The 27,979-nt window shown below is 40.9% G+C and overlaps 1 protein-coding gene across 1 annotated transcript; it reads right to left on the bottom strand.

Annotated features, from left to right (window-relative positions):
- Positions 1-74: 74 nt before the first annotated feature.
- Positions 75-27,258, bottom strand: mpp4b (MAGUK p55 scaffold protein 4b). Its single transcript, XM_080878537.1, has 22 exons — positions 26,956-27,258; positions 24,061-24,173; positions 23,844-23,965; positions 21,740-21,817; positions 21,558-21,641; positions 16,161-16,292; positions 13,177-13,258; positions 9,178-9,263; positions 8,997-9,071; positions 8,714-8,910; positions 6,945-7,003; positions 6,829-6,846; positions 6,700-6,741; positions 6,545-6,565; positions 6,409-6,423; positions 3,021-3,062; positions 2,706-2,879; positions 1,746-1,826; positions 1,467-1,560; positions 1,235-1,343; positions 1,019-1,153; positions 75-708 (listed from the first exon to the last, which is right to left on the bottom strand). The coding sequence occupies exons 2-22, from the start codon at positions 24,116-24,118 to the stop codon at positions 517-519; spliced, it is 1,896 nt and encodes a 631-aa protein (XP_080734663.1). The 5' UTR covers positions 24,119-24,173; positions 26,956-27,258; the 3' UTR covers positions 75-516.
- Positions 27,259-27,979: the final 721 nt, after the last annotated feature.

Below are 27,979 nucleotides of genomic sequence, written 5' to 3'. Positions count from 1 at the left end.
GGAATGGATCAAGAAATCATTTATGGCCAAAGGGGACAAACATGCTTTAGATATATGTTTCTTTTATTGGAAGTCTGTGTACAAGAATAGGGAGGAGGGCAGGAAAAGAGGCAGTTTTGTTTGAATTTAAGTCCTGCAGGCGTCTTTTATTTGAAGAGGTGCTACATATGTTCCTGCTGACTGAAAAAATAAAAAACAAAACTGTGACAAACGGACACAAATTCAGGAATTTCTTTGAGCTTGGATCCAGCTTCATTTCATCTTTGGGGATTTGAAGAGACTTAAAGTCCAGCTCACATGTGACACACACACACACACACACACACACACACACACACACACACACACACACACACACACACACACACACACACACACACACACACACACGAGTATATTTACAAAAGCAATCACTGAATTTACATGTCACGATTTCATTTTTTAAAAACTGTACAGTAAAAAAAAGAAAAAAAAAAATCACTGCTTTGACCCGACGTCCTCTCCTCTACTTTGCTCCTAGGACTCTGACGTGGGTCGAATCCAGCTGGCAGGGACCCACTGTGGCTCGTCCTGCGCCCTCATCACTGCAGTCAGCAGCTCAACGCAGGAGTCCTGCAGCTCATTGTTGATGATCACATGATCAAAGAACTGCCAGTAGTTTGACTCAATCTTCCGTGCTGCTTCCTCCATCTCCTGGAAGTCTTCATCCTGATGAAGTAAAACCAAAGATAAGACTACTTCTACTGTATGAGTGGGAGGTCTCATAGGCCGATATAGATTTTGCCTATTCTAATTAAAACAGAAGAAGTCAAGTTGGGGGTAAAGAAAAAGTTCCTATAAAATTTGAGACCTCCCAAATCAAATCCCTTCCCTTGTGTGTACCAATATCTTTGTAATGCTCTATTGGATGAGAGCAATCACATGTGAATGTAAATAATTATCTTATTAGGAAAAAGAAATTTTTTTCTCCAAATTAAGAGTGGACGTTTTAACCAGACAACTAAGCCCAGCGTCATACTTTGAATGGCCGGTTGACGTAGTAGTTGGTGGTGATGTACGAGTCCTGTCTTGTCTCCCTGAGGCGCTCCAGAGTCGGAGGCTTAACATAGATGACGAAGGCCCTCAGTTCGTGTGTCCTCACTGCCTGGAGGGCCTAAAGAAGGATATACAAATTTACATGAAAACACTTTTATTTATCTATTGGCTCTCTTTACTGTGTCTGAGTTGGACTTGCGTTTGGCTCAATGTCGATGACGCAGATCTTGCCGCTGTTTAAAACCTCCTTTGCAGACTCGATGCTGGTGCCGTACATGTTCCCTTTGTGCTCGCCGTACTCCAGAAACCTGCCGGACAAAAAAAAGACAGAGACAGTGGGGCTAAAATCTATCGATTGTGGCTAAGCTCTCATCAGTTCCATCTACATTCCACAACTTCATTAATGTTTTAATGTGTGCAGACAGCTGTACCTGTTGTGATAAACCATGTTCTCAAAGACTTCTCGGCTGACGAAGAAATATTCTCTGCCAGATTCCTCATATCCTCTGGGTGCTCTTGTAGTGTCTGGAGAAGGAAAAAAGAAAAATCAACCATTTAATCTGATTATTACAGAATCTGAGACAAAAACACAAAGAGCCCAGAAAGAAGAGAATGCCTAGGATTTCTCAGGCAACTCTGCTTTTTAATAGTGTTTTTGAATTCAATTAAAAATTTTCATGATGTCTGTGACTGAAAAGATGATTACGTACATGGCACTGGTCCCTGGAAGATGTTTGGGTTCATCTCAACCAAACGCCTTCGAAGTTCATTCACACCTACACCAGACGGACCTGAAAAAGCACGCGCATGTTAATTGTTTGTATATACTTTCATTCAACTGCTTGTTATTGCATTAGGCATTTAGACATGATCCAGATGACCTGCTGAAGTTCAAACTGAGCATCAGAATTTTTATTGGCCAATGTTTATTGGCCAAGTATATGTGCAGACACATACAAGGAATTTGGTTCCGGTAGATGGAGGTTCTCAAGCACAGCAATGTAAATCACACACACACACACACACACACACACACACACACACACACACACACACACACACACACACACACACACACACACACACACACACACACACACACACACACACACATGTCTATATATACATTACACATGCATACACATGCATACACAAAGAAGAGATAATATCCAGTTTGTCGCAGTTTTCTATGTGACTGCTTCAAGCTAATAGAAGGGCAACAATAACTCAAATAACCACTTGTTACAACCAAGTTATGAAGAGTTTAGAAAAATGTTGCCTGGTCTGAAAACGTGGATCCATCCTCCCTTTTTATCAGCAGTTCCAGCTCGTGGTGGAGGTGGTGTAACCGTATGGAGGACATTTTCTTGGCACACTTTAAGCCAGTAGTACTAATTGAGCATCATCATCGTCTTATGGCTCCTTCCAGCGGGATAACACACCATTTCACACAATCATCTCATACTGGTTATTTGAACAGCACCAAATGTGTGGCGCTGTCATGTCAATGTGGGCCAAAATCTCTGAAGAGTGTTTCCAGCACCTTGTTGAATTATGACAGCTCTGAAGATAAAAGAGCACCCACCCCGATTCTATCAAGGTGTATCTAAAAGGCTTATGAGTGTAGATGTTTGGTAAACTAAACTAAAGGACTGAAATGTTTTCTGTACCTAAGAGGACAATGAGGCGGTGTACATCCTCTGAGTGGCGCTGGTAACGAACCACCTCCTCATATGGACTGTTGAGGGCACTGTAGCAGCTGCTGGGGCAACGGGTGTTGCAGGACGGCTGGGTGGTGCTGTGAGCCCGCCGCCGACACAGACGCATGCTGCGCCTAAAGCCCGCTGATGAAAAAGAACAGATGTCAGTAGATAACCCTCAAAAATGGATCCACAACACACACAGAAACAGAACTAAACTCTAAATATACCAACAAGTTTGAGCAACATTATAAGAGAAATAATTTGCTGCTCGAGAAGGCTTACCTAAATATATTCCTTCAATGTTGCTTCTAAAGTCATCCTCCTCTGGTTTGGATTTAAAAAAAAAAAAGCAGGACGTAACACAGTGAGACATGTGGAAAAAAGATCGGTAACAACAATAAAAGAGATGTAAAAAATACAGATATTTGCACACAGTGTAATTAAAAATAATTCTGCAAAACACAGTGAATAATGCAGAGCCACTCCTCATGGTTCAGACATCTTATCAGGATGCATCCTGGGTGCCTCCTACATGAGATGTTTCAGGAAAGGAATGGAGGCCCGGGACACACTGGGAAGATTACATCTCTGCAACAGCTAGTCTTCTGTGCATTTCAATTATTTTTATTTTAGGGTCAAATTACCTCCAAATGGTTTTGTTAATAATTTTTACTTGAAATTACTGAAAACTAAGCAATACCAGAGTCCAAGGATGCGTAGTAACCGTTAAAGTAATAACGTAGGAACTTTAAGTTGTAAATTTGCTATATATACACTTTTTTTCCCCTTTACATTAGATTTATTAGTTGTAAGTTGTTCCTGGGTAATCCAGATGATAGCCAATGTGTGTTGGTGGGGAGCGAGACAGAGATACACAGGATTGGATTTTATCTGTGACCTTAAATCAATCAAAGCAACTACATCAGCCCGCGTGTCCCATAAAGCCTCCACCCTAAAACAAAGTCTAAAATATTTCTGCAAATTCAAACAGTACTTGAGGGATTTATGATGCACTGCTGGATTAAAAGAAAAAGTCAGATAAGCATACATACAGTATTTAGTCTTTAGTGTGGTTCATGCCACAAAAACACTGGATCCTTCCCATTTCCCACAATGCAACACACCTGTTACAAATAATAACAGAGGATTTGTGCTACGATTATGGGTAGGGGTGGGTTTTTATAATCGATTTATCGATTAAAATTGATTCTGGCTTGGATAACGTGAAATCGATTCATTAAAATCCTGAATCGATGTTTTAATATAAATTTATTTTGCCCGAAATGCCAGAATCTCAGGTGAAACCTCAAAATTTCAACAACCACCAAACAGCTAAGACAGTAAATGAGAGCAGGAACACGGATTCTGCACAGAGGTGTAAACACAAAGCGCGGACCCGCGGATCAGAATCAGTGAGATGTGCCTTTCTCACCCGACGGCATGGACACGGTTGGGGCTGAAAGCTGACAGCTCACTGATTCTGATGTTTTGGCGGGTCCGCACTTTGTGTTTACGCCCTTTTTGCGCTGATTCTAAAGCTGTTAGTTTTATCTCTCTCCAAACAATACTGACCAAACCAGCAGCAAAAGAAGAGCCAAACTGCGCTTCACATAAACATCGTCATGAATTCACTCTTACTGTTTTGCTTCCACCACGATAAAAATCACACTTCATGCACATCTCTCTCTCTCTGTACTTCAAGAACAGTTTCCCATCTAAAAATATGTTTTCTGCATTATTCGCTTGCTTGTTACGCACAAGTCTACCGTTGTTTACAGCGCTGTTGACCGCTGGTTTTTTTCGTTTTACATACTTCCGAAAAGAAAACCTAATTTCTGCCGTTCAATACTGAACAAATTTAAACTTTCTAAAATTATGCAAAATGCTCAGCCGTGTCTCTAATAAAACCGTTGTAACTTCAGAGGTGATGTTCATATGTTGATTAATGGTTTTCTTTTGTTTTTGATGTACTGCAGAATATTTTTATAAAATCCCAGGCCAGGAAAATCACCTTCATGTTTTTCTGTGTTTTATCTTCAGCTACTTTGACACAAAGGCATCTGCTGTGATGCTCACACCTTTGATAAAGTCTTACGAGGTTCAGCTTCCTTTTTATAGATACAAAAATATGTAAATGTACTGATCTGAATTATAATATTTCTGACTGTCAAAATTTCCCAGATTCAAATCAAATTGAATTGAATCGAATCGATTTGGGACCTTGTGAATCGGAATTGAATCGATTCTAGAAATCAGTGACGATACCCAGCCCTAGTTATGGGGTACTTTGCAAGCTGCTTTGTGTCAATGTTTTATGCTTACACTTGATTTTCTTTGCTTTTCCAGTGCTACTATTAAATATTATGTTGAAAAATTCGTACCTCTGTTAAAACCAGTTTTACATTGAAATATAAATCTCACAATTTATGGCCTAATCTGTTTTTCCTATAAACACCTGCGAAGGCAGTATCACGGGATATACCACACTTTCAATCGCAAAACTCAACTATCTTTCAATCGCAAAAACTAAACCAGTTTAGTGTCGGTGACTGTTACATGTGCCTCGCTGAGCCAGCACATTAACTACCATGTTTTTCTTTTTTCTGTCATTGTTAATAATCTGAAGGTCAGCTGCATATATAAAGCCAGATGCAGCTATGCTATGGGCCGCTCTTTCTCTCTCTTCTATCAGCATCAACCTTTGGCTTTAGTTGCTGTTTGAAATTTGCTTTGGTGAGTTGGGAGCAACAGCAATCAAACTGATGAAGCGTTGTGAATTTGCTTCAGTTTTTCTTATTTGCTTTCTTTGGGAGAAATTATTTTTGTATTATTTAAAAATTCTTAGACTTGCTACTCAAATGTTTCTCTGAGCCATGGATGTAAGAACTAACATTTTTGGGGGCTAGTCCGGGATTCAACTTAAACCTCTTGCACCCAGGCTGAGAGTCATATCCCTAGGTCAGAGTGGAGGAACAGAAAGAAGCATAATTTCAAAGTGCATTTTGGGTAAACTTTCGCTGGTCATATCACCATATGGGCTAGATGGCTGCTCAAAGCAAGCTGGAGCATATGAAAAGGTCTCCTTTTTATCTACCATTTAATGCTAGGCTCATCTTTTTGTAAAAATCTTGATTATTTTTTATGTAATGACTCCAATAAAAGCCCTACACACTAAAATGTCAAACATGAAAAAAAGAAAGCATGCAAAATAATACAGTGCATCATTTTGACCTGAAATCAACCAAAGCAACTGCGTCAGCCTCCATTTCCCAGATGTAAATTACTGGAAAGTCTAAATTACCTCTGCAAATTAAACAGCACTTCAGGGATTTATGATGCACTGCTGGATTAACAGAAAAAAAAGTCTGCGGCAGAAGAGAAACCCCGGCGATAAGCTACAAAAACACCAAATGCTACATTTCTTAAAATGCAACACACCAATTATAAAACAGAGGACCGTTATGCTCATATTTTGTGTTTCTATACTGGCTCCTGCACTATTGAATTTTATTGTTTTAATATATGATTTAATATCAGTCCAAGTAAGAACATGTGACCTATCTCCATAACAAGTCAGGAGGTCTGCTCTTTTAATTAAATTAAATTAAAGAAATGTATAAATTTACTCTTGTGAGGCAGATAAGAACACAATTCTTTAAGCTTTTCTCACCTTCTCTTAGCTCCTCTGACATTTCCCCATCAGGCAGCAGGAACGTTTGGAAAAGAAACAACAACAAAAATTTCCTTTGAAGGGCACGAAACAAATTCAGGGACAGAACGGATTACATCAGCAAAGACTTACCTACCAGAATCAAATGCCTCCTCGTCTATCGGGGCAGGAAACACAAACAGACACAAGTTAAAGACAGAGAAGCAAAGACGTTTTTGTGTGGTTAGTTAGTTTGTGTGTAAAAGATGAATAAAAGGCACATTACACAGTAAATGGAAGGTAAAGGTTTACCTGCTTCCACACATTTGTCATCAATCGCCATTAAGTCTTCCTCTGTGGTTGGAAAAACAGAGATAATTAAGGTCAGATCAGTTATAGAACGATTCAAGTTTGATTAAGTTTAATGTAGTCTATTCTTACCTTCCTCTACAGTGCTCACTTCAGTAAGCATGGAGCAGAACACAAAGAAAACTCATCTGTGAAGCTGTAAAGCAGTGACTTTAATGATGATTAAAAGAAAACCTGAGCGCACTCACAGGTCTGAATGCAGGTGTGTGGCTGGTAAGGCTGTGACCACCAGAACTCCCTCTGCTTCCTGTTACAACAAGCAGAAACAGAGTAAGATGAGACAACTTTTATGCCACCTGTAAAATATTATGAGATGTCAAAAAAGACATTTCTAGGTGATGCTCCCAAATTATATATGATATATATATATATATATATTCACATTATATTTGATTTTTCACTTCATTTATGACTCCAGGAAACAATTTCCTGAGGAGTAAATGATCTAAATTACTCGTTTTAAGTCTCACTGAATACATTCAATACATGTCCCTTTTCAGTCTGATTCAGTTCAGATTCCTTGCTCAGCATTTGATTGTACTAGAGGTTACTATAAAGAGTTGGCTGCTCAGTATACTTTGCTTTAACCCAAACTAGGATCACAAATATTACTGCTAGCCAGCTAGCCTTAAGCATTAGCTGATAAGCTCCATCCATCCAGTCATCTGGATATGTCAAACAACAAAATCTAAATCAGATATTTAAAGCTTTAAACCCAGTGGAAGAGCATTTCATTATTATTTAAAGTCTCACTTTTATCACTTGTTTATGCAGACATGGCCATCCTTGAATAAGCCAAATATGAATTTTGTTTTTTCATGTAATCCTAACCTGATAAAGGACATACTGTTGCACTTCTGAGGTTATACATTGTAGGACATAACAGAGAGTCATCTGGTCTTGTTGCATGATCAGTTTCAGCCAAGCTTCAGCTGTCAGACAGATGCCCTCACATTTGATTCTAGAATACTTTGATATACAGAGGAAGTCATGGTCAATCACTGCAATGTGCCCAGGACCACAATCTTACCAAGAGTTGACATCCCAGCAAAAAAACACATCACATAACTGAATGCTCCAGACCGGCAAACTGCCAACATTTCTGCTTTCAAAGAGGTGCTCATACTTGGGGAAGATCAGTTAAAGCAATTGTATTTGATTATCAGCACCTGGGTGCTAATTACCCTCCTAATTATGGAAGCAGTAGACTGTACTTAGTTTTTCACACACAGCTTCTCTATTTTGGCTTGAATTTCTGTTAAACAAATAAACATACAGTGTAATATTTATGTCATATTTCATGCTTTATCTGAACTTGTATTTATCTCATTTTAAAGACCTGGTAAGAATCACAACATTTCGATCATGTCTGGACATATAATAGCAAGAAAAAGAGGTCAGTTTTACTAAATTAGAAAATCCTCAGGCCCGAAATGAGACAGTGCAGCAGTCAATTCAAGAAAAACAAGCTGAAGAGGCCAGTGTTACCAAACAAGTAGCTCTTAAGGGCCAAAGTCAGAATATGTCAGAGGAAAAGCCCCAAAAGGAAAATGAAAAGAAAAATAAGCAGATATTATAGTATGTTAGTTGTATATAAATTTGTCCTCAGCTCCATTCTGCAACCCATCAACTGGTTGCGGCAGATGGCCGCTCCTCTCTGAGACTGGATCTGCTGGAGGTTTCTTCCTTTTTAAAGGGAGTTTTTTGTCCCCACTGTTGCCAAGTGCTTGCTCACAGGTTTTCTTTCTTCTTCTTTTAATCAGTTCAGTTTAATTAATTTGTATCTCAATACTGTTAAATTGAATTGAACTGAATTAAAGATGACTTTTAGGAGATGGAATTGAATGAATCAGGGAATTTTAACACCTTACCCATAAAAATGACCAAACAGCAAAATGAAAGCCTATTACATGCAGTCCAAGATTGGAAGAACATGCTTAAAAGAACCATATCTGACCGTTTGAGGAGGTTGGTGGAGGGGATGAGGCCAGCACATGCTGTGCTGCTGGGTAGTTTCTTTGCCTGCCACCAGAGGGCATCTGTCTGGTCCACAATCTCCAGGATGTCGCCTCTTCTGAAGCTCATGCCGGCATCGGCGCAAGGGATGGCCGGGTCCTGCTGAGGGCTGTAGTCAGTCATGGCCCGTACGTATAGCTAGCAAAGAGAAACACACAAAATAGGGGTAAATATTTTTTATGTGAACAGAGACAATAATAATGGAGCTGTGGTAAAAGACTCACCATGGTCTGGTTGTGGACCGGCCTTTCTGTGATGGGAATGACTTTAAACATAATGGTGCCATGCGACCGAGCTTGCTGATTGGTTGTAAGAAAACAAAATGGAGCATGAACAGAACCAATGTTGGATGCAAACAATACACAACAGCAAGAGCACATTTTATTTGATGAACAAATGACCCACCACAACTTGGATAACTTGCTCAGGCTCCATCCCGTCCACAGGAAAACCGTTCACCTCTATGATCCGGTCCCCTGCATGGAGTAGACCTATGTACACACAAACATGCATTACAGGGAGTGCAGAATTATTAGGCAAATGAGTATTTTGTCCACATCATCCTCTTCATGCATGTTGTCTTACTCCAAGCTGTATAGGCTCGAAAGCCTACTACCAATTAAGCATATTAGGTGATGTGCATCTCTGTAATGAGAAGGGGTGTGGTCTAATGACATCAACACCCTATATCAGGTGTGCATAATTATTAGGCAACGTCCTTTCCTTTGGCAAAATGGGTCAAAAGAAGGACTTGACAGGCTCAGAAAAGTCAAAAATAGTGAGATATCTTGCAGAGGGATGCAGCAGTCTCAAAATTGCAAAGCTTCTGAAGCGTGATCATCGAACAATCAAGCGTTTCATTCAAAATAGTCAACAGGGTCGCAAGAAGCGTGTGGAAAAACCAAGGCGCAAAATAACTGCCCATGAACTGAGAAAAGTCAAGCGTGCAGCTGTCAAGATGCCACTTGCCACCAGTTTGGCCATATTTCAGAGCTGCAACATCACTGGAGTGCCCAAGAGCACAAGGTGTGCAATACTCAGAGACATGGCCAAGGTAAGAAAGGCTGAAAGACGACCACCACTGAACAAGACACACAAGCTGAAACGTCAAGACTGGGCCAAGAAATATCTCAAGACTGGTTTTTCTAAGGTTTTATGGACTGATGAAATGAGAGTGAGTCTTGATGGGCCAGATGGATGGGCCCGTGGCTGGATTGGTAAAGGGCAGAGAGCTCCAGTCCGACACAGACGCCAGCAAGGTGGAGGTGGAGTACTGGTTTGGGCTGGTATCATCAAAGATGAGCTTGTGGGGCCTTTTCGGGTTGAGGATGGAGTCAAGCTCAACTCCCAGTCCTACTGCCAGTTTCTGGAAGACACCTTCTTCAAGCAGTGGTACAGGAAGAAGTCTGCATCCTTCAAGAAAAACATGATTTTCATGCAGGACAATGCTCCATCACACGCGTCCAAGTACTCCACAGCGTGGCTGGCAAGAAAGGGTATAAAAGAAGAAAAACTAATGACATGGCCTCCTTGTTCACCTGATCTGAACCCCATTGAGAACCTGTGGTCCATCATCAAATGTGAGATTTACAAGGAGGGAAAACAGTACACCTCTCTGAACAGTGTCTGGGAGGCTGTGGTTGCTGCTGCATGCAATGTTGATGGTGAACAGATCAAAACACTGACAGAATCCATGGATGGCAGGCTTTTGAGTGTCCTTGCAAAGAAAGGTGGCTATATTGGTCACTGATTTGTTTTTGTTTTGTTTTTGAATGTCAGAAATGTATATTTGTGGATGTGGAGGTGTTATATTGGTTTCACTGGTAAAAATAAATAATTGAAACGGGTATATATTTGTTTTTTGTTAAGTTGCCTAATAATTATGCACAGTAATAGTCACCTGCACACACAGATATCCCCCTAAAATAGCTAAAAATAAAAATAAACTAAAAACTACTTCCAAAAACATTCAGCTTTGATATTAATGAGTTTTTTGGGTTCATTGAGAACATGGTTGTTGTTCAATAATAAAATTATTCCTCAAAAATACAACTTGCCTAATAATTCTGCACTCCCTGTAAAAAAGATATCAGTTTTTCATTTCATGTTTTCTTTAGTTTTGTTAACTTTTATGTGCTTTAATCTACTGTAGTTTATCTTGTTTGTAATACACTAAAACCTCAACGAAAATATGATCAATATATTGTTATAATCAATAACAAAAGCAATCAAATTTAAGCACAACTTGTCATTTAAAAGCTTACAGGTCCAATCGCTGCCTGTCAGAGCTTATTTAGTATACTATATAACCAGTGTGGATGTTTTAAAATTGTCTAAAGTTACATTTCTTTTCATGGTAAAGGTAAAAGCCACATGAGGATGTGTCTGTAACCAGAAGAAGAAAGTCCTGTCTGCATGAACAAAAACTTTGTCCAACCCAACCAGTCCATGTCTCTGGTTCTGAACCTTTTATTTTGTTAGGATTATCTTATAAATGCTCCCAAAATGGGACAAAAACAAATATAGACGTACACTGCATGGACAAAAGTACGGGGCCACACCTTTTACTATTTGAATTCAGGTATTTTGAGTCCCATTGGCACAGGTGTCTAAAATCAATCACCTAGCCATGCACCCTGTCTTTATGATAACTGTAGAGCTCCAAATCTCCTCCAGCATTAACATCAGCACAAAACCTATGAGCTTCATGGCTGAGCAGCTCCTGTAGATTTAATGTGGAGATGGCCCAGCCCTTTTGCCCATATAGTATAAGCTTTGGGTCTGAAAAGTGATGCCAAAGCAGAAATACGAGAAACCTGCATTTTTTCCCCCTAATGGTCAGCAGGGGGAAGCTTCTCTGGAAGCAAAGATCCATCCCTTTGTCTAGGAGTGCAGACCCTACCCACCACCTTATTCATGACCTCAGTAAAAAGTTCAACATGATTCTAATTTTGTCTTCACTTGTGAAAACTACATAATAAAGAAAGGTAAAGTTACTGTCTTATGGACCAAAAAAATCTCAACCTGAAGCTCCACAAATCAATAGATGAGATCCATGTTTTATATAAAGTGCTTGATTGCAACTAGCACTAGAATTTGGAAGCAGATTGACCAGGAAGATTTTTTTTTGTCTTCCTACATGAATCATCCCAACATTGAAAACGAACACAATCAGATGGTCTGTGTACATCTGCAGAATAAAGAGTGCAAGATGAAGTTAAAGCCCCAAAACAGATGTTTGCAAACAATTTGTCCTCAGCACCAGCACAGAAAGTTCAGTTTTGCATTAATGCATAACTTTAAGCTCTACGTGTCAGATGTTTTCCAGTGTAGATCGTCACTGATGTTTTCTTTTAGTCTGGCACTAGGCTTAACCCTCCTGCCATCCTTTAAAAAACTCACACCCATCACCCTAGGGACCATTCTCAGCCACGCCATAAAAAGACCATATATCCATATTTTATTCCACTTTAAATTAGCCAACCTTGTAAAACTACTTCTCCCTGAAATATTCATGTAAAGTTTTAATTATATTTTCGTTGTTTTAACCCTTCAAATCCCAGTGTTATTACATGAGGGCAGGGATAGCTCAGTAGGTAGAGTGGTTGCCCCATGATCGGAAGGTCGGGGGTTCGATTCCCCTTAACAGCTACCCTGAGGTACCCCTGAGCAAGGTACCGTCCCTACACACTGCTCCCCGGGCGCCCAATGGCTGCCCACTGCTTCACTGAGTGAATGGGTTAAATGCAGAGAGCAATTTCCCCACGGGGCTCAATAAAGTACAATAATGAGCGCCCTGTGTTATAAGCCCCAAAAACGAAACTAAATATTTCCACAAAAAACCAGTTGAAGTAATATGTGATTGTCATTATAAGTAGGCCTTTAGATGGACCAAAGATTGGCACCAACATACATTTTGACCTGCCATTATTTTTTTTGCATTTTTTTTGCAATTTAAAAATTAAAACTTCAAGGCCCTGAGTCTTCATTGACATCCAAGAAAAGAAGAAAAAATAAAATCATATGATGATAATTTGGGGTTGAAAAATAGCGTTTATAATGGAAGTCAATGGGCAGAAAATGGTCCCCAGGGTGATGGGTGTGGGGATTTCTGCTGCTCAGCCATTTTAGGCTGATTTAAGGAATTCACACTGGAATATTAACATTGACAGGTAAAAACTATCCTGTGGCAAGTTTGGTTATATTCCACTGAACACAGTGGAAATGGCAGCCATTTAACACATAGCAGTGGCACAAAAAGGTCCCAAGAAGGCAGGAAGGTTAATCTAGGAATCCTCCAGTAAAAGTCTAGAGTTAAGATTAGAGTTAGGGTTTACTCATCTAAACAACAGACATTAGCTATAGGGGGTTAAACGGGGGTAAAAAAAAAAAAAAAGGGCTCACCACTGCGATCCGCAAGCCCTCCGTGAATCACCCGAGCTATAAAAATCTCTCCTGTGATCTCGTTTCTTTTTATAGTTGCTCCCTGAGAAAGACGAAATGAAAAAACAGAATAAACAGTTGCTGCCAGGTCAGATAAATGAAGATAAAATGGACAGATGTGGCTCTGATGGATATGCAAGAATAGACTTGAAGGTTTAATTCAGGCCTAAATAACGTAATAGTGACACAAGCGAAGGGAAACTGGAGCTGATTTGCCACAGATGAAATGTAATGAAACAGACAAAAGAAACATGAACTACCACTGTTTGCAGGGTAGCCACGGTGCTCCTACAAAGGACCCAAAGAAGGCCACTTTCTGGACAGCTCTCATGTCGCCTTCTTCCTCTTCTTTTTCTTCCGCTGGTTTGAGCGACCTCCTTTCAAGGGACTGAACTTCTCATCAAACAGGCCATTTGTAAGCTGATGTTTGGATGTTTCCAGATCAGTGTGGCTGTGCTTCTTCTGTGCCACAGGAGAGTTTTTTGATTTCACTGTGTCCCAGGGAGATCCACGACAAGACGGAGACTGGCAGCTGCCCAACTGGGAGGTGGAAGGAGGGTCCAAGGAGCTGCTGAGGGAGCTGGAGGAGGAGCTGAAGGAACATGGGGACTGGTGCCCTTGAGGCTTTTGAGTTGGGCTTTTCTTCAAAGTGCCTTCCTGCTCAGCAGCTTTAAGGGTGTTTACTTCAGATCTGGTGGCTGTGAGGAGTGTCTGCAACCGGTCCACAACCTGCGTGAGGAGGAGCAAAGCCTGCGAGTTGTCCTGCACTGTCACCGACATGTGCTCTGTGGCTGCTGCCATCCTCTCCCCAAGGAGCTTTATGTCTTTGGTGCTGCTCTCCATGGAGCTGGCGGCCAACTGTACAGTCGTCCTCAGCTCGTCCAGACTCTCCTGTTTGACGAGCTCCACGGGCGGCACCTCCAGTATGCGGTGAGGCCGCATGGGGCTGGGTGGGGCTGTTCGGATGCAAGGGCTTTTAGTTCTGAACCTTGGAGACAGGCCTGGCTGGAAGTAATCATGCATGCTGAGACATGGTGGAGTCATGGTCAAACGTTGGGGAAATGGTGATGGAGCACCAGTGGACTGTCCTACTTCGTACTCGTCTCCACTGTTGAGCTCGTCCACGTCTCCAATGAGAAAACAGACATTATTAATCCATGAGTGAATGGGATGGATGAATGGATGAAGACAGTGCAATTAGAAGTGATGAAGAACCAGCTTGTTTTCCAAAAGCATCTTAGAGGTTGAAATAAAAGCAGTTCAAAGATGCACTCATTGGAAAACAAGGCCCAGATCTTTCCTTACCAATCAGGACCGAACTGCAGACTGAAGGTGCAGAGCGATTTGACCTTTGCTCCCACAACATGTTGGAGTAACAAACTCTGCACTGGCACATCGGCGTGCTGCAGCACACCTGGCAGCCAGTCAAAGGCTTACATTGTGGTAACGGGTATGGTCGAGCCTCTGTCAGGTGATGCATTGGCTCGGTTGGCGGGTAGCTTCCTCTCCGGACTCTGCACCATGACGAATCATTTGCTTTTAGCATCCAACTCTGAGCTGAGGGGTTCTGGACCCCGAACCCTGTCCCTCTGTGAAGCTTCTGTCGGGTCAAACGCCTCAAGGTGTTCAAGTGATGGCGGATCCCCCCTCTGGGGCTTTTTGCACAGGGAGGACAAGCATTGGGCAACAGCTTGCCAACTTTGTGGTGGTTGCAAAGCTGTGAGACAACAGAATCATGTTCCACTCGGATAAAGCAAGGTTTGAACTAGTAATCATTTGCATGCATTTAAGACATATAGAAAAAGATGATAAATTAGCATCAGATGTCTCCTAACTGTCTTGTTTCCTTTCTATTCCAGTGGCTTTTGCTCTTCGAAATTTATCTGTAGCATCAACAGACAATTATACAAATGACAGATTATGAATCAAACATCTGCTCTCTGTCATCTGTTTGACTTATTTTGAGTTGGCCAAAAACCCAACATATTAAAATATTCAGGAGCATCTGCCTACATACGCAGTCCTGAAAAAAAGTAACTCCTTCATGGTCCAGATTAAAGAGTCAGGTTTCCTGCTTCTCCACATGATTTTGGTTTTATATCCACTTCTGCATCCACCTAAAATACAATGAACTTTTTGTAAGTTCAAAAGTATGTGGATGCCTCTATTTAGGTCATGCACTGCACACAACAAACAAAGCAGCACTTTCAAAATGAAGCCAAAGCTTAAAGTGGTAACTGGAGCAAACCCCAAAGACTCCTATGTAAGTTATCCAGCATTAAATCAGAAATAAATATGTTTAAAATAAACTGTTTTGGACTCTATCCCTTCATAATAAGAGTACACAAAAATAACTCTGCCCTCAAAACCTACTTGTGTTTGCTTTAGACACTAGCAGATTGCTGGAGTTGGCCATAGTTTGCATGGAAGACACCGACCATCATCCAGTGACGTATTTTGAAGATGAAGGGTCTCTGTTGCAAGTTTGTGCTGCACTCTTCACAGCCTGCAGCCAATTAGCAAGTATTTAGTGAATGTTTGTTAGCGTCTTCTATGCAACCTACAGCCAAAGCCAAAGCTATCAAAAGGGGGTTTAGGTGCAGCACCATGTTCCTATTTGCGACCAGTTTCTCCTAGACACAGCCAGAGACTTCCCCCTGGTTGGGGGACTGACTGGCCATAGTTACGTTGAATTAATATTTAATTTACATACTTTCTTCTTTGATTTGAAAACTGAAAGGTTTTGATTTTCCTCGTCCCAGTAAGCTTGTTAATTAAGGAGATAATAATAAATTAGATTCATACCTAACAAAAGATTTTTGCCTCATTAAAAGCTTGCTTAGTTCCTAAACAGCTGGTCTACTGCTGTTCTACTCAGCTCAGAACCATCTGTACAAACCAGATTTCATTTGCCTGTTGAGGAGGTATTAGCTCAGGAATCTCACCAGTGGCTGTTTATTCTTCACCAGGCAGACGATCCGGGTGGCCTCCTCATCGTCCGGCAGGTCTTCTGGCATTGGGGGCAACACCGGCTCATAGTCCTTCAGAGCTATTGTATCATGAGCCGAAAGAAGGGCCTTGATGGAAAACAGACAAACCAGACTGAGACTAAGAACAGTAACAATTAACAGTAGCAAATAACAATAGAAAAGACACAGGTACATATGTAAGTCTAGTTACATTTAAATCATAGTTTCACTAATACTATAGTTCACTAATGAAATACAGAAAAGAAATGTTGGGAATTTTCAGTTGGATTCAATGTCATTTATATAGTGCCAAATCACAGCAACTGTTCCCTCAAAGTGCTTTGTACTTGTATTTTATTGGATATTGTAAGGTAAACACCCCACAATATCAGAGAGAAAAGCTCAACAATCAGATGACCCCCTTTGAGCAAGTACTTAGTGACAAGGGGAAGGAAAAAGTGAGGGATGGTTAACTGCCACTATGAGGTATTTAAGATAAAATGGGGCCTGATTATTCAAGACCTTGTATGTGATGAGAAGGATTTTAAATTTGATTCTGGAGGAACAAAGAGCCAAAGAAGAGAAGCTAATCTGAGACAAAATGTTCTCTCTTTTTTTTTTTTAAAGTCCTTGTCAGTACTCTTCTTGCAGCATTTCGGATCAACTGAAGGCTTTTTCAGGGAAGTTTTAGAACAGCCTGATAAAAATCGAATGCAATAGTCTGGCCTAGAAGTAATATATGCATGAATGTGCAGAACCACATACAGGGAGTGCAGAATTATTAGGCAAGTTGTATTTTTGAGGAATAATTTTATTATTGAACAACAACCATGTTCTCAATGAACCCAAAAAACTCATTAATATCAAAGCTGAAGGTTTTTGGAAGTAGTTTTTAGTTTGAGCTATTTTAGGGGGATATCTGTGTGTGCAGGTGACTATTACTGTGCATAATTATTAGGCAACTTAACAAAAAACAAATATATACCCATTTCAATTATTTATTTTTACCAGTGAAACCAATATAACATCTCCACATTCACAAATATACATTTCTGACATTCAAAAACAAAACAAAAACAAATCAGTGACCAATATAGCCACCTTTCTTTGCAAGGACACTCAAAAGCCTGCCATCCATGGATTCTGTCAGTGTTTTGATCTGTTCACCATCAACATTGCGTGCAGCAGCAACCACAGCCTCCCAGACACTGTTCAGAGAGGTGTACTGTTTTCCCTCCTTGTAAATCTCACATTTGATGATGGACCACAGGTTCTCAATGGGGTTCAGATCAGGTGAACAAGGAGGCCATGTCATTAGTTTTTCTTCTTTTATACCCTTTCTTGCCAGCCACGCTGTGGAGTACTTGGACGCGTGTGATGGAGCATTGTCCTGCATGAAAATCATGTTTTTCTTGAAGGATGCAGACTTCTTCCTGTACCACTGCTTGAAGAAGGTGTCTTCCAGAAACTGGCAGTAGGACTGGGAGTTGAGCTTGACTCCATCCTCAACCCGAAAAGGCCCCACAAGCTCATCTTTGATGATACCAGCCCAAACCAGTACTCCACCTCCACCTTGCTGGCATCTGAGTCGGACTGGAGCTCTCTGCCCTTTACCAATCCAGCCACGGGCCCATCCATCTGGCCCATCAAGACTCACTCTCATTTCATCAGTCCATAAAACCTTAGAAAAACCAGTCTTGAGATATTTCTTGGCCCAGTCTTGACGTTTCAGCTTGTGTGTCTTGTTCAGTGGTGGTCGTCTTTCAGCCTTTCTTACCTTGGCCATGTCTCAGAGTATTGCACACCTTGTGCTTTTGGGCACTCCAGTGATGTTGCAGCTCTGAAATATGGCCAAACTGGTGGCAAGTGGCATCTTGGCAGCTGCACGCTTGACTTTTCTCAGTTCATGGGCAGTTATTTTGCGCCTTAGTTTTTCCACACGCTTCTTGCGACCCTGTTGACTATTTTGAATGAAACACTTGATTGTTCGATGATCACGCTTCAGAAGCTTTGCAATTTTGAGACTGCTGCATCCCTCTGCAAGATATCTCACTATTTTTGACTTTTCTGAGCCTGTCAAGTCCTTCTTTTGACCCATTTTGCCAAAGGAAAGGACGTTGCCTAATAATTATGCACACCTGATATAGGGTGTTGATGTCATTAGACCACACCCCTTCTCATTACAGAGATGCACATCACCTAATATGCTTAATTGGTAGTAGGCTTTCGAGCCTATACAGCTTGGAGTAAGACAACATGCATGAAGAGGATGATGTGGACAAAATACTCATTTGCCTAATAATTCTGCACTCCCTGTATTTGTTTGTAATGTGCATTGCCTGGTCAAAAACGACTCCAAGATTGCTCTCAGTGTTACTGAAGGCCAAGGTAATGTCATCCAGAGTCAGCATCTGGTTAGCCACCACATTTCTGGGATTTTCAGAGCCTAATAGAATAACCTCAGTTTTATCTGAATGTATAAGCTGGGCCCTATTTCAGGAAGCCGGTTTAGAAAACTCAGAGTGAAAAACGATACTCAGGGTTGAGTAACCCCGAACTGTCCAACTCGGAATATTCGGTTTCAGAAAGGCTGATAACAATTAGTTCAGTCAACGCGGAGTTGCTTTAACCCCAAGTTAAGCGCGCGCACGAGGATACATAAAGCCCTGATTAGTGGAGCACAGATTAAGCGAGTCACCATGGAGACGGAGGGAAAGAAGGCGCGGTCAATGTATTTTACAGTGCTTGAGGCCGAAATTCTGATGGCAGCATATGCCGATAACATGCAAATTCCGCGGAAAAAAAGTAACACAGCCTCAGCTGCAAAAGAAAGGGAGCATGCATGGCAAAACATAGCCGACAGAGTCAATGCGTGAGTGTTAATCTAAACATTGATCTAGGGATTTCCACCCATTTAACACGTTATTTTATTATATTTAATTTTATTTTTTATTTCATACATTTTATTTTGTGATGTGATGTGAGCGCAGGTGCAACCCAACAGGCCCCAAACGTTCCTGGCAGCAAGTAAAAATGAAATATAAAAATATAGTCCAAACAGGTAAGGTGTAATTGTATTATGAGCCATAGTGCTTGGTCTGTTTGTCCGATGTAAATCAATTGCAGTTAGAGGCTACATTAATTTTCTTTCTGTAAGCACTTATTGAAATTATCTGAGCACATTACAAGTACATATTTGCTTACTCTGTATGCTCAAATGTGACCCGTCATAGCCAACAGAAAAAAAAAGCGGAGGCCTGAAAAACAGGTGGGGGTCCTCCACCACCACCACTCACAGAGGCTGAGCAGTTGGCTTCCACATTTGTGATAATGTTGGCAGCATCACATATGATCTTCACAGTGCAGAGAACACAAATTAGCATCCATTACTATAATGAAATAATTTGTTAGTTTGAAATGCTACAGGGAACCATGTACCTGTACATTAATGCTGTGGAAAGACTTCCTGTTCACATAGTCTCCTTCATTTACTGAAGGAGCAATGATTGGAATGTGAGTGCCATCTGTACAGCCAATCACGCCTGGGAACGGTGGGAATAAATGTAAAATTTAAGTAGTAGTTCAAGTATCACCACATCATGAATTAGGTTTTGTTCATCCTGATACCTGCAATTTTGTGGAATCCCTCTTTGATGAATCTTGTGGGTCTGTGACCGGGGAACACCACAGACGAGTACAGGAGACGTTTCAGTGCAACTGTAACATTCCTGACTGCCCGACAGACGGTAGCCTTGGAAACGTGCTCAGCGTCACCAATATTATACAGAAAGCTCCCGTTTGCAAAAAAACGAAGTGCAATACAAATAATATGTACAGAACTGAGAGGATGTCCGCGATGTGTCACATGAGCAATATTAGGCCTGAGGATGTTATTCAAATAAATTATAGATTGTGCTGAAAAACGGTAACGTTCACACAGGTAATCATCAGGAAATGATAAAATGTCCAAACGCGCTCCAATCACTCTCTCCCGGTGGAGAGCTCTGCGGAGAATTTGGGCTTCAACATCTACTGGCTCTTCAAGGAAGGAGCACGCCATGTCTGACACTTCCTACAGTCAGGTTTCCGACAAAGAGGCGGAGAAGGTCAGGGTTAGTTGAAGTAAACCTGCTAGGGGGCAGGTTAGCTTCACGGAGTGTGTCGTCATAGTGACTCACTCAGAATTAATCTAAACTCGCTTTGTGAAACCGAAAACCCAGAGTTTTCGTTAACTCATGGTATACTTACTCAGACTTTGCACTAAACCGGCTTCCTGAAATAGGGCCCAGGACATTAGAGATTATCCAAGCCTTTATATCTTTAACACATTTTTGCAGTTTAACTAATTGGTATATGTTATCTGGCTTCATGGACAGATAAAGATGGGCATCATCTGCATAGGAATGAAAATGTATGCTACACCTTCTAATGATACTGCCTAAGGGAAGCATGTATAATGTAAACAGAATTGGTCCTAGCACAGAACCCTGTGGAACTCCATAATTGACTTTAGTGTGTGAAGAGGACTCTCCATTTACATGAACAAATTGGAGTCTATTAGAGAGATATGATACAAACCCCTGCAGTGCAGTACCTGTAATACCTACAGTGTGCTCTTAATCGCTGTAAGAGAATATTATTGTTGACAGTATCGAACACTGCACTGAGCAGGACAAGCACAGAGAACAATAACAATGACTATGATGTACTATGATGAGATCTTAATTCCCACTGCTTTGTAATCCATTATTGTAAATTTAAATTATTTAATTATTATTATTACAGATGATCAGACAAAGAGGGTTTTCAGGGCCACTAATAAATGCTCAGCTTCTATGCCATATGTAAGATCCAGAATGTGATTAAAGTGGTGGGTGGGCTCTTTTCCATGTTAAGAGAAGGCATCTGAGTCTAATAATAGACTGAATTGAGGCTGTCATTTTCAGCATCTACATAAATGTTAAAATAAGCCATAATAATTATTTTATCTGAGCTGAGCACAAAATCAGATAAAAGTCAGATACCGTAGAAACTCTAAGTAAGGATCAGAATGATGATAAATAACAACAAATAAAACTTGTTTTTGAGTTTTCCAGCGGGATTACAAGGCTAATGAATGAAAGCTTGCTACTCCTCCTCCTTGGTCTGTGCTTCGAAGATTCTGACAGTATGACTCAGGGGTGTTGATTTATTTAAACCAACATAATCATCAATGACACTCCCCCTTTTTAATCAAAATATGCACTAAACATGAGTACATGAAAATTTAACTACAAAAAAATAGGATTTACGGATATGCCTGAGCTACAATGGGCCTTATAGGCCCTTAACCTCTTCTGTACGTCAACGTGAAACCAATAGTGGTTTATTAACCTGCAGGTGTGGCTGTCGCAGAAGATGGTACAGCTCTTTGGCCTCTTCAGAGCAACTTGGTAAGGACCTGATATCAATCAGCAACTATAAAGACAGAAACATTCAATATCTTTAAAAAAAAAAAACCCAACCAAACAACATTTGGACTTGATAACTACATTAAATTGTTTTGGAAGATGAACCTCAAGCGAGAGTCCCGAAGAGTAATCCAGAGCTGGTGCAGGAGAATCTCTTAGATATCTTTGCAAACACTCATAAACCTGAAAACAGTCAAGTAATAAAAACAAATATCAAAACTACAGTGAATGAGGAAACATCTGACCTTAGATACTCTGAGGGAGGCATGCAGTCCTGTGATAAACAAAGTACACCCGTATGATTCAGCAGCTTGTAGAACCACCCCTTGATCTCCCTGCAAAGCCTACTGACACATTTTACCGTCTCTTAACTAAAACAAAGGAAATTAGCAGAGGACATTTAGGCTTTGCATTTACTTTAGATTACATTACCTGCATTTTGTATTTTATGTTATTTGTATATAAATCTGGTGTAAGTCATCTTTCCTCATATAAGATAAGATGTAAGATTTTGGTGCATGATCCAAAGTACAGGGTGGGCCATTTATATGGATACACCGTAATAACATGGGAATGGTTGGTGATATTAAAGTCCTGTTTGTGGCACATTAATATACATCAGGGGGCAAACTCCTCAAGATGGGTGGTGACCATGGTGGCCATTTAGAAGTTGGCCATCTTGGATACAACTTTTGTTTTTTCGCTAGGAAGCGGGCCATGTGACACATCAAACTTATTGGTAATGTTACAAGAAAAACAATGGTGTGCTTGGTTTCAACGTAACTTTATTCTTTCATGAGTTATTTACAAGTTTCTCCTTGTTCACAGCTATTGACATGTCAAAGAGGTTAACACATCTGGTGAACACAGTAACCGGGTCATTGCAGCAGATTTCAATGCAAGACACCCTACGAGACCACCCATCTCCCATGCTACAGTTAGCAAACTGCTTGCTAAGTTTGGTGAAACTGGTTCAGTGTTGGATTTGCCAAAATGTGGACGCAAGAAAACTGTCACTAATGAAGAAACATCAGTGGCTGTCCTAGCTTCATTCAGCAAGAGCCCACAGCGTAGCACTCGCCGCATGTCACTGGAGAGTGGCATTAGTCGAACATCCCTTCGGCGGATATTAGCTACTCACAAATGGCACCCTTACAAACTCCAGCTACTGCAGCATCTCAACGAGGATGACCCAGATCGGCGCACAGAATTTGCAGAATGGGCAAAACAAAAATTGGAACAGGACCCTCAGTTCAGTGATGAGGCAAACTTTTATGTGAATGGTGACGTTAACAAACAAAACCACCGCTATTGGTCTGACACTAACCCACATTGGATGGATCCCTCCAAGACTGTTGGAACAACAAAAGTGATGGTTTGGTGTGGTATATGGGGTACAACGATAGTGGGTCCATTCTTCATCAATGGAAACCTCAAGGCCACTGGATATTTGAAATTGCTACATGATGATGTGTTTCCCTCTTTATGCACTGAAGCTGGCACGTTCCCTGAGTTTTTCCAGCAAGATGGTGCACCACCACATTATGGGTGCCCAGTCCGAGCATTCCTAGATGAACAGTTTCCTGGAAAGTGGATTGGTCGTCGTGGGCCAGTTGAATGGCCCCCAAGGTCTCCTGATCTGACACCCTTAGACTTTTATCTTTGGGGTCATCTGAAGGCAATTGTCTATGGTGTGAAGATACGAGATGTGCAGCACCTGAAACTACGGATACTGGATGCCTGTGCTGGCATTTCTCCTGCGGTTTTGCTATCAGTGTGAAGAGTGGGAGAAGAGGGGTTGCATTGACAATCCAACACAATGGGCAGCACATTGAACACATTTTCTAAGTGGTCAGAAACTTGTAAATAACTCATGAAAGAATAAAGTTACGTTGAAACCAAGCACACCATTGTTTTTCTTGTGACATTACCAATAAGTTTGATGTGTCACATGGCCCTCTTCCTATTGAAAAAACAAAAGTTGTATCCAAGATGGCCAACTTCTAAATGGCCACCATGGTCACCACCCATCTTGAGGAGTTTGCCCCCTCACATATACTAATGTGCCACAAACAGGACTTTAATATCACCAACCATTCCCATGTTATTACGGTGTATCCATATAAATGGCCCACCCTGTATAATGAGGAACGCTGAAAACTAACCGCTGAAACCAGGATTTTTAATTCTGTTTTTCAAGTTTTCAGACCTTGAGAAGTGACTGCAGCCAGGCGGCGTTAAGCAGACTGTGGAGGATCTCTGCTCCGTCGATGTCCTGACTCACAGACTGCCTCACCTCCTCTATGACGTCAGACAGGATCTGACGCAAACCTGCAGCACAAACTCAGACACGTTAGCAGAAGGCTGAATCTGTGGTTAACGTGTGTAAGCACATTATCATTAAACCATAAAACACTCCTACTGACCGTGTTCTCCCAACTCACAGTGCGGATTTAACACCTGAGCCTCCACCGCCTGCCTCATGGTTACAGAAAGCTTGACCTTTGACCCTGACCACCTGCTGCTGCTCGCCAGTAACCTGGAGAAAAATCAGTTTATTATAAGATTTGTGCAAAAGTATCCTGAAATATTAGATCAGACGATTCATAGAGCTAGAGCTTTTTAAGGTGGAGCTGATTGAGTTTTAACTCTTTATATTCTGTATATTATATCCCTTACATATATGGAAACCTTAAACCACTTAGTATTGATAATAATAACAATTATTATGATAATAATTATTACAATAATTATACAACATGTGAAGTAAAAGCAGACTTTGTTCCTCAGAGCTACCGAGGACTCAGGAGGGTGAAGGAGAGGGTCTGCAGGTTTAACAGGTGGTCATTTCACAAAAGGCCAGTTTGAGCATTGCACGGTCTGATCTTAGGGTGAATTTTACCCCAACACCCTGATTTATAGAAGCACTCACACTTATTAATTATTCAGTCAATCAAGTGCATTTGATTAGCAGCATCTGGCTGACAGGATGACTTACTCTGATGTTTTAGGCTTCATTAGCTCTGAAGTTGCTGCAGCTTGTGGCGTTTGTCTAGTTTTGCATTGTGTTTTTGTGTCTTACTAGTCTGTACAAAACACCATCTGAGCCTTTGACTCTCACGTTTCTACTCAGATAATGAAACAGTTGCGTTGAAACCTCTATAAGCCTGTTTTTATTTAGTGCAAAAATATCAGGAGTGAATAAAAGAGCTCCATCAGCTCCATCTTATCCAGGGATTTTACAACTAGCAGCTACATCTGGTGTAATCTTTTTCACCGCAGTTAACCCTGGGAGGTCTAAATACTCCTAACCCTCAAGCCTAAGCTATAACAAAGTAGTTCTTTGCAAAAAGATGGCAAAATTTAGTTTCTTTCCAAAAAAAAAAAGTGCATTTTTTTTCCTTTTTTCAAAAACATGAAAGCTAAGGTGACAGTCAGACTTCACAGGGTTTAAAAAACAAATCAGGGGTTCAGTAATCCAGAGCATCCATGTCCTCCTGCATTAACTCCAAAGTTTGAGAACCGCTGCACAAAACAATAGCATGCGCCGATTTAAACGAGCTCAGATTTATTCTCTTGTCACTCGAGTCTCATGAAAACCGCTGACATCTGTCACGTCATGAGCGGCCAGGTCTTTGAAAAGATTTTAAAAAGCAAGAAACGTCACAAGGTCTGCTGGTACAGCTTTAAAAGATGAGCTTCACTTCTTAACATCCACCAGATCACCCACAGCTATTTTAGGGTTAGGGCTAAAAAGTCAAATATTCAGAAAGAAAAGAAAAGAAAAGAAAAGAAAACAACAAATAGTTTATTTGAGTGAATCTGAAGTCTTGTTAAATGTTTATTGCTAAAACTGAGCTCTGGCACAGAAAAGAGGTTTGCATTAAAAAAAAAAGACAATACTAATAACACTACAACAACTCCAACTGCCTTCAGTTTACTGTGACTTCCCTGTATAGAGTCTACGATATCCCTAGCTCTCCAAGTGAAGTACATGAATATTTAGACAGTACCATCCATCAGGAAGGAAACACACCACATCAAACGTGGCTATAGTAAGATTTACGCCTTTCTTACCTAACCCAGATATGCATGAATTGGATGTCCTTTTACCTTCAGACTTGCTTTAACTCTTCCTGGCACAGCATTGATTCTTTTGTTGCCCAAAAAATAAGTCCAAGTTGCTGGAAACTTTTGGACCATGTTGAAATGACAGCATCAAACAGTTACTGCTGATTTGTTGGCTGCACATCCATGATGCCAATCTCCTCCTCTCCTCCAGTTTGAGATGATTTTGAGCTTTGTGACATGTTGTGTTATCCTGCTGGAAGCAGCCATCAGAATATGATAAACTGTGTCAAAAGGTTGATTCTGTTCATCTGGACATAGCGTTTTCAGTGGGAGAAACGTTTCCCCAACCTATATGATCAAGGAACTGACCTCCCAGCCCATTGTTCATTCAGTGGGCTGGTTTCAGTCATTATGCAATGAACTGTTTATAAGATTTTTGTTCTTTTGTTAGTTTTGTCACAGTTTTTCTGTCAGAGTTAGAGGTGGACATTAGATGGACATTAAATCAGCCCTGAACCGACATGGGTCACAGGTGATCTGGTGGATGTTAGAAGGTTAAAGATTTTAAATTTGTCACTTTTAAAAGGTCCGCAGATGCCCTACACTGTACAGCAGCCTAACAACCAAAAACCATAATGTCAAAATTTGACAGAAGCACAAATACATGCAGCACCCTTTTCATTCCCCAAAACGTTCGATGATGCTGGTCTTTAGGTGATTTCATCGTCTACATGCATGACATTAAAACCTTTCTACACACATAATCAGGTTCAGACTTGATTTGTTCAAACTTTCAGTTAATTTGCAAAACATCTGTGAAACGTGCAGTTAAAACTTTTAGGACCACATTTATGAGCATGCAGAGGTGCAACCACAGCTCCAGCAGCCAGCGCGAACAGGATCAGTGCTTGAAGGCACACCTGACAGCAGCTGCCAATACAGAGTTTATAAATCATCTCAATATTGACACGAATAATAAAACCAAAGAATAATGCTGAGAGGAGTTTTTTGCCTTTGTTTCCCCAATATGTCTGTAAATACTCACATAGCCACTGTGAGGGTGAAGTTAGTGAAAGGGTGAGGGTAGACAGACGTGACAGAGCAAATAGCTGCTGGAAAAGTGGATATTTTTAAGGAATAAACCAGTAGGATCTCCTCAAGGAGTAAACACCTATCCGGGATGATCCCTGTGGCCTTCCTCCAATCCAAGCCCTCCTCTCTTCAAACAAATCAACCCTGGTGAAGCTTACCGCTACACCTGCAGCCTCGAGGACTCCTCGCGCCGTCACCCTCCTCCTGCTGGTGTCAGCTCCAGCACAGCAGCAGGTAAATGTTTATATGATGGGAAAATATTCCCAGGAGAGCAGACAGAGCGCTACGCTTTCATCGAGCTGAACGGGAGAGAGAGAGAGAGAGGGAGGGCTGTAATCCCTCCCGATCCCACTTAATCCCAGGCAAGTGAGCCGCCTGCCTCTGGCCACCGGAAACCTGTTCCTCCCTCACTGGCTGGCTGGTTGCTGCTGAGCTGCCAAATCTTCTTAACTTTTTCAGCTTCTATCAACACACACGGAGGAGGGCTGAAAGAAAAGGGAGAAGCAGTTACTTCAAGAGAAACGAGAGAGTTTATGAATGTTACATTGCACTTTTTCTACAATAAACCATCGGGAAAGTCAACAAAGGACACAGAGGTAGCAGGTTTTAAGGCTGAAAAAGACCTAAAAGAGTAATTAAAGAATCAGATAATCTTCCTCACCAGCTGGGGGAAGAAAAAAATCTGGCAGGAGTGAATATAATCTCCTGATTGGTAATCCAATTCCTACTGAAAATCAACAAGATCTCCCCTCCCTCCACATGAAAACAGGTCTAAGGCATCTCATTGTACCCAAAACACTGAGATTATTGTTTAAGGATCTGGATACGCCGGATGGATTTTCCCCCTTCCAGCAGAAAAAAAAGAGCAGTGATGCCAGTGGGATTTATTGAGCCACCCTTGACATGCAACAAGCTCTTTTTGACCTGTAAAAAAGGAACATCTGTTATTAAAAGTGAAAATCTTCTCAAAATACCTTCCAACTATGACCTTTCCTACAAAAACAGTTATAGTGAGTAACTGTTTAAGAAGTACTGAAAAAAGACAGTTTAGACTCCAATTTGCTTAAGTGAAAGTACAAAAGTATATATTTTTATACTTGACAATGAAGTACCTAAAACAAAATACCTCATTAGACACATCCACAAGTATGAACCATAATTATTAATTTTTAAAAGTCTATC

Source organism: Rhamphochromis sp. 'chilingali', assembly GCF_963969265.1.
Source record: "Rhamphochromis sp. 'chilingali' genome assembly, chromosome: 3".
NCBI lineage: Eukaryota > Metazoa > Chordata > Actinopteri > Cichliformes > Cichlidae > Rhamphochromis > Rhamphochromis sp. 'chilingali'.
Note: the sequence above shows the minus strand (reverse complement) of the source record. Positions and strands in the feature narration are given on the sequence as shown.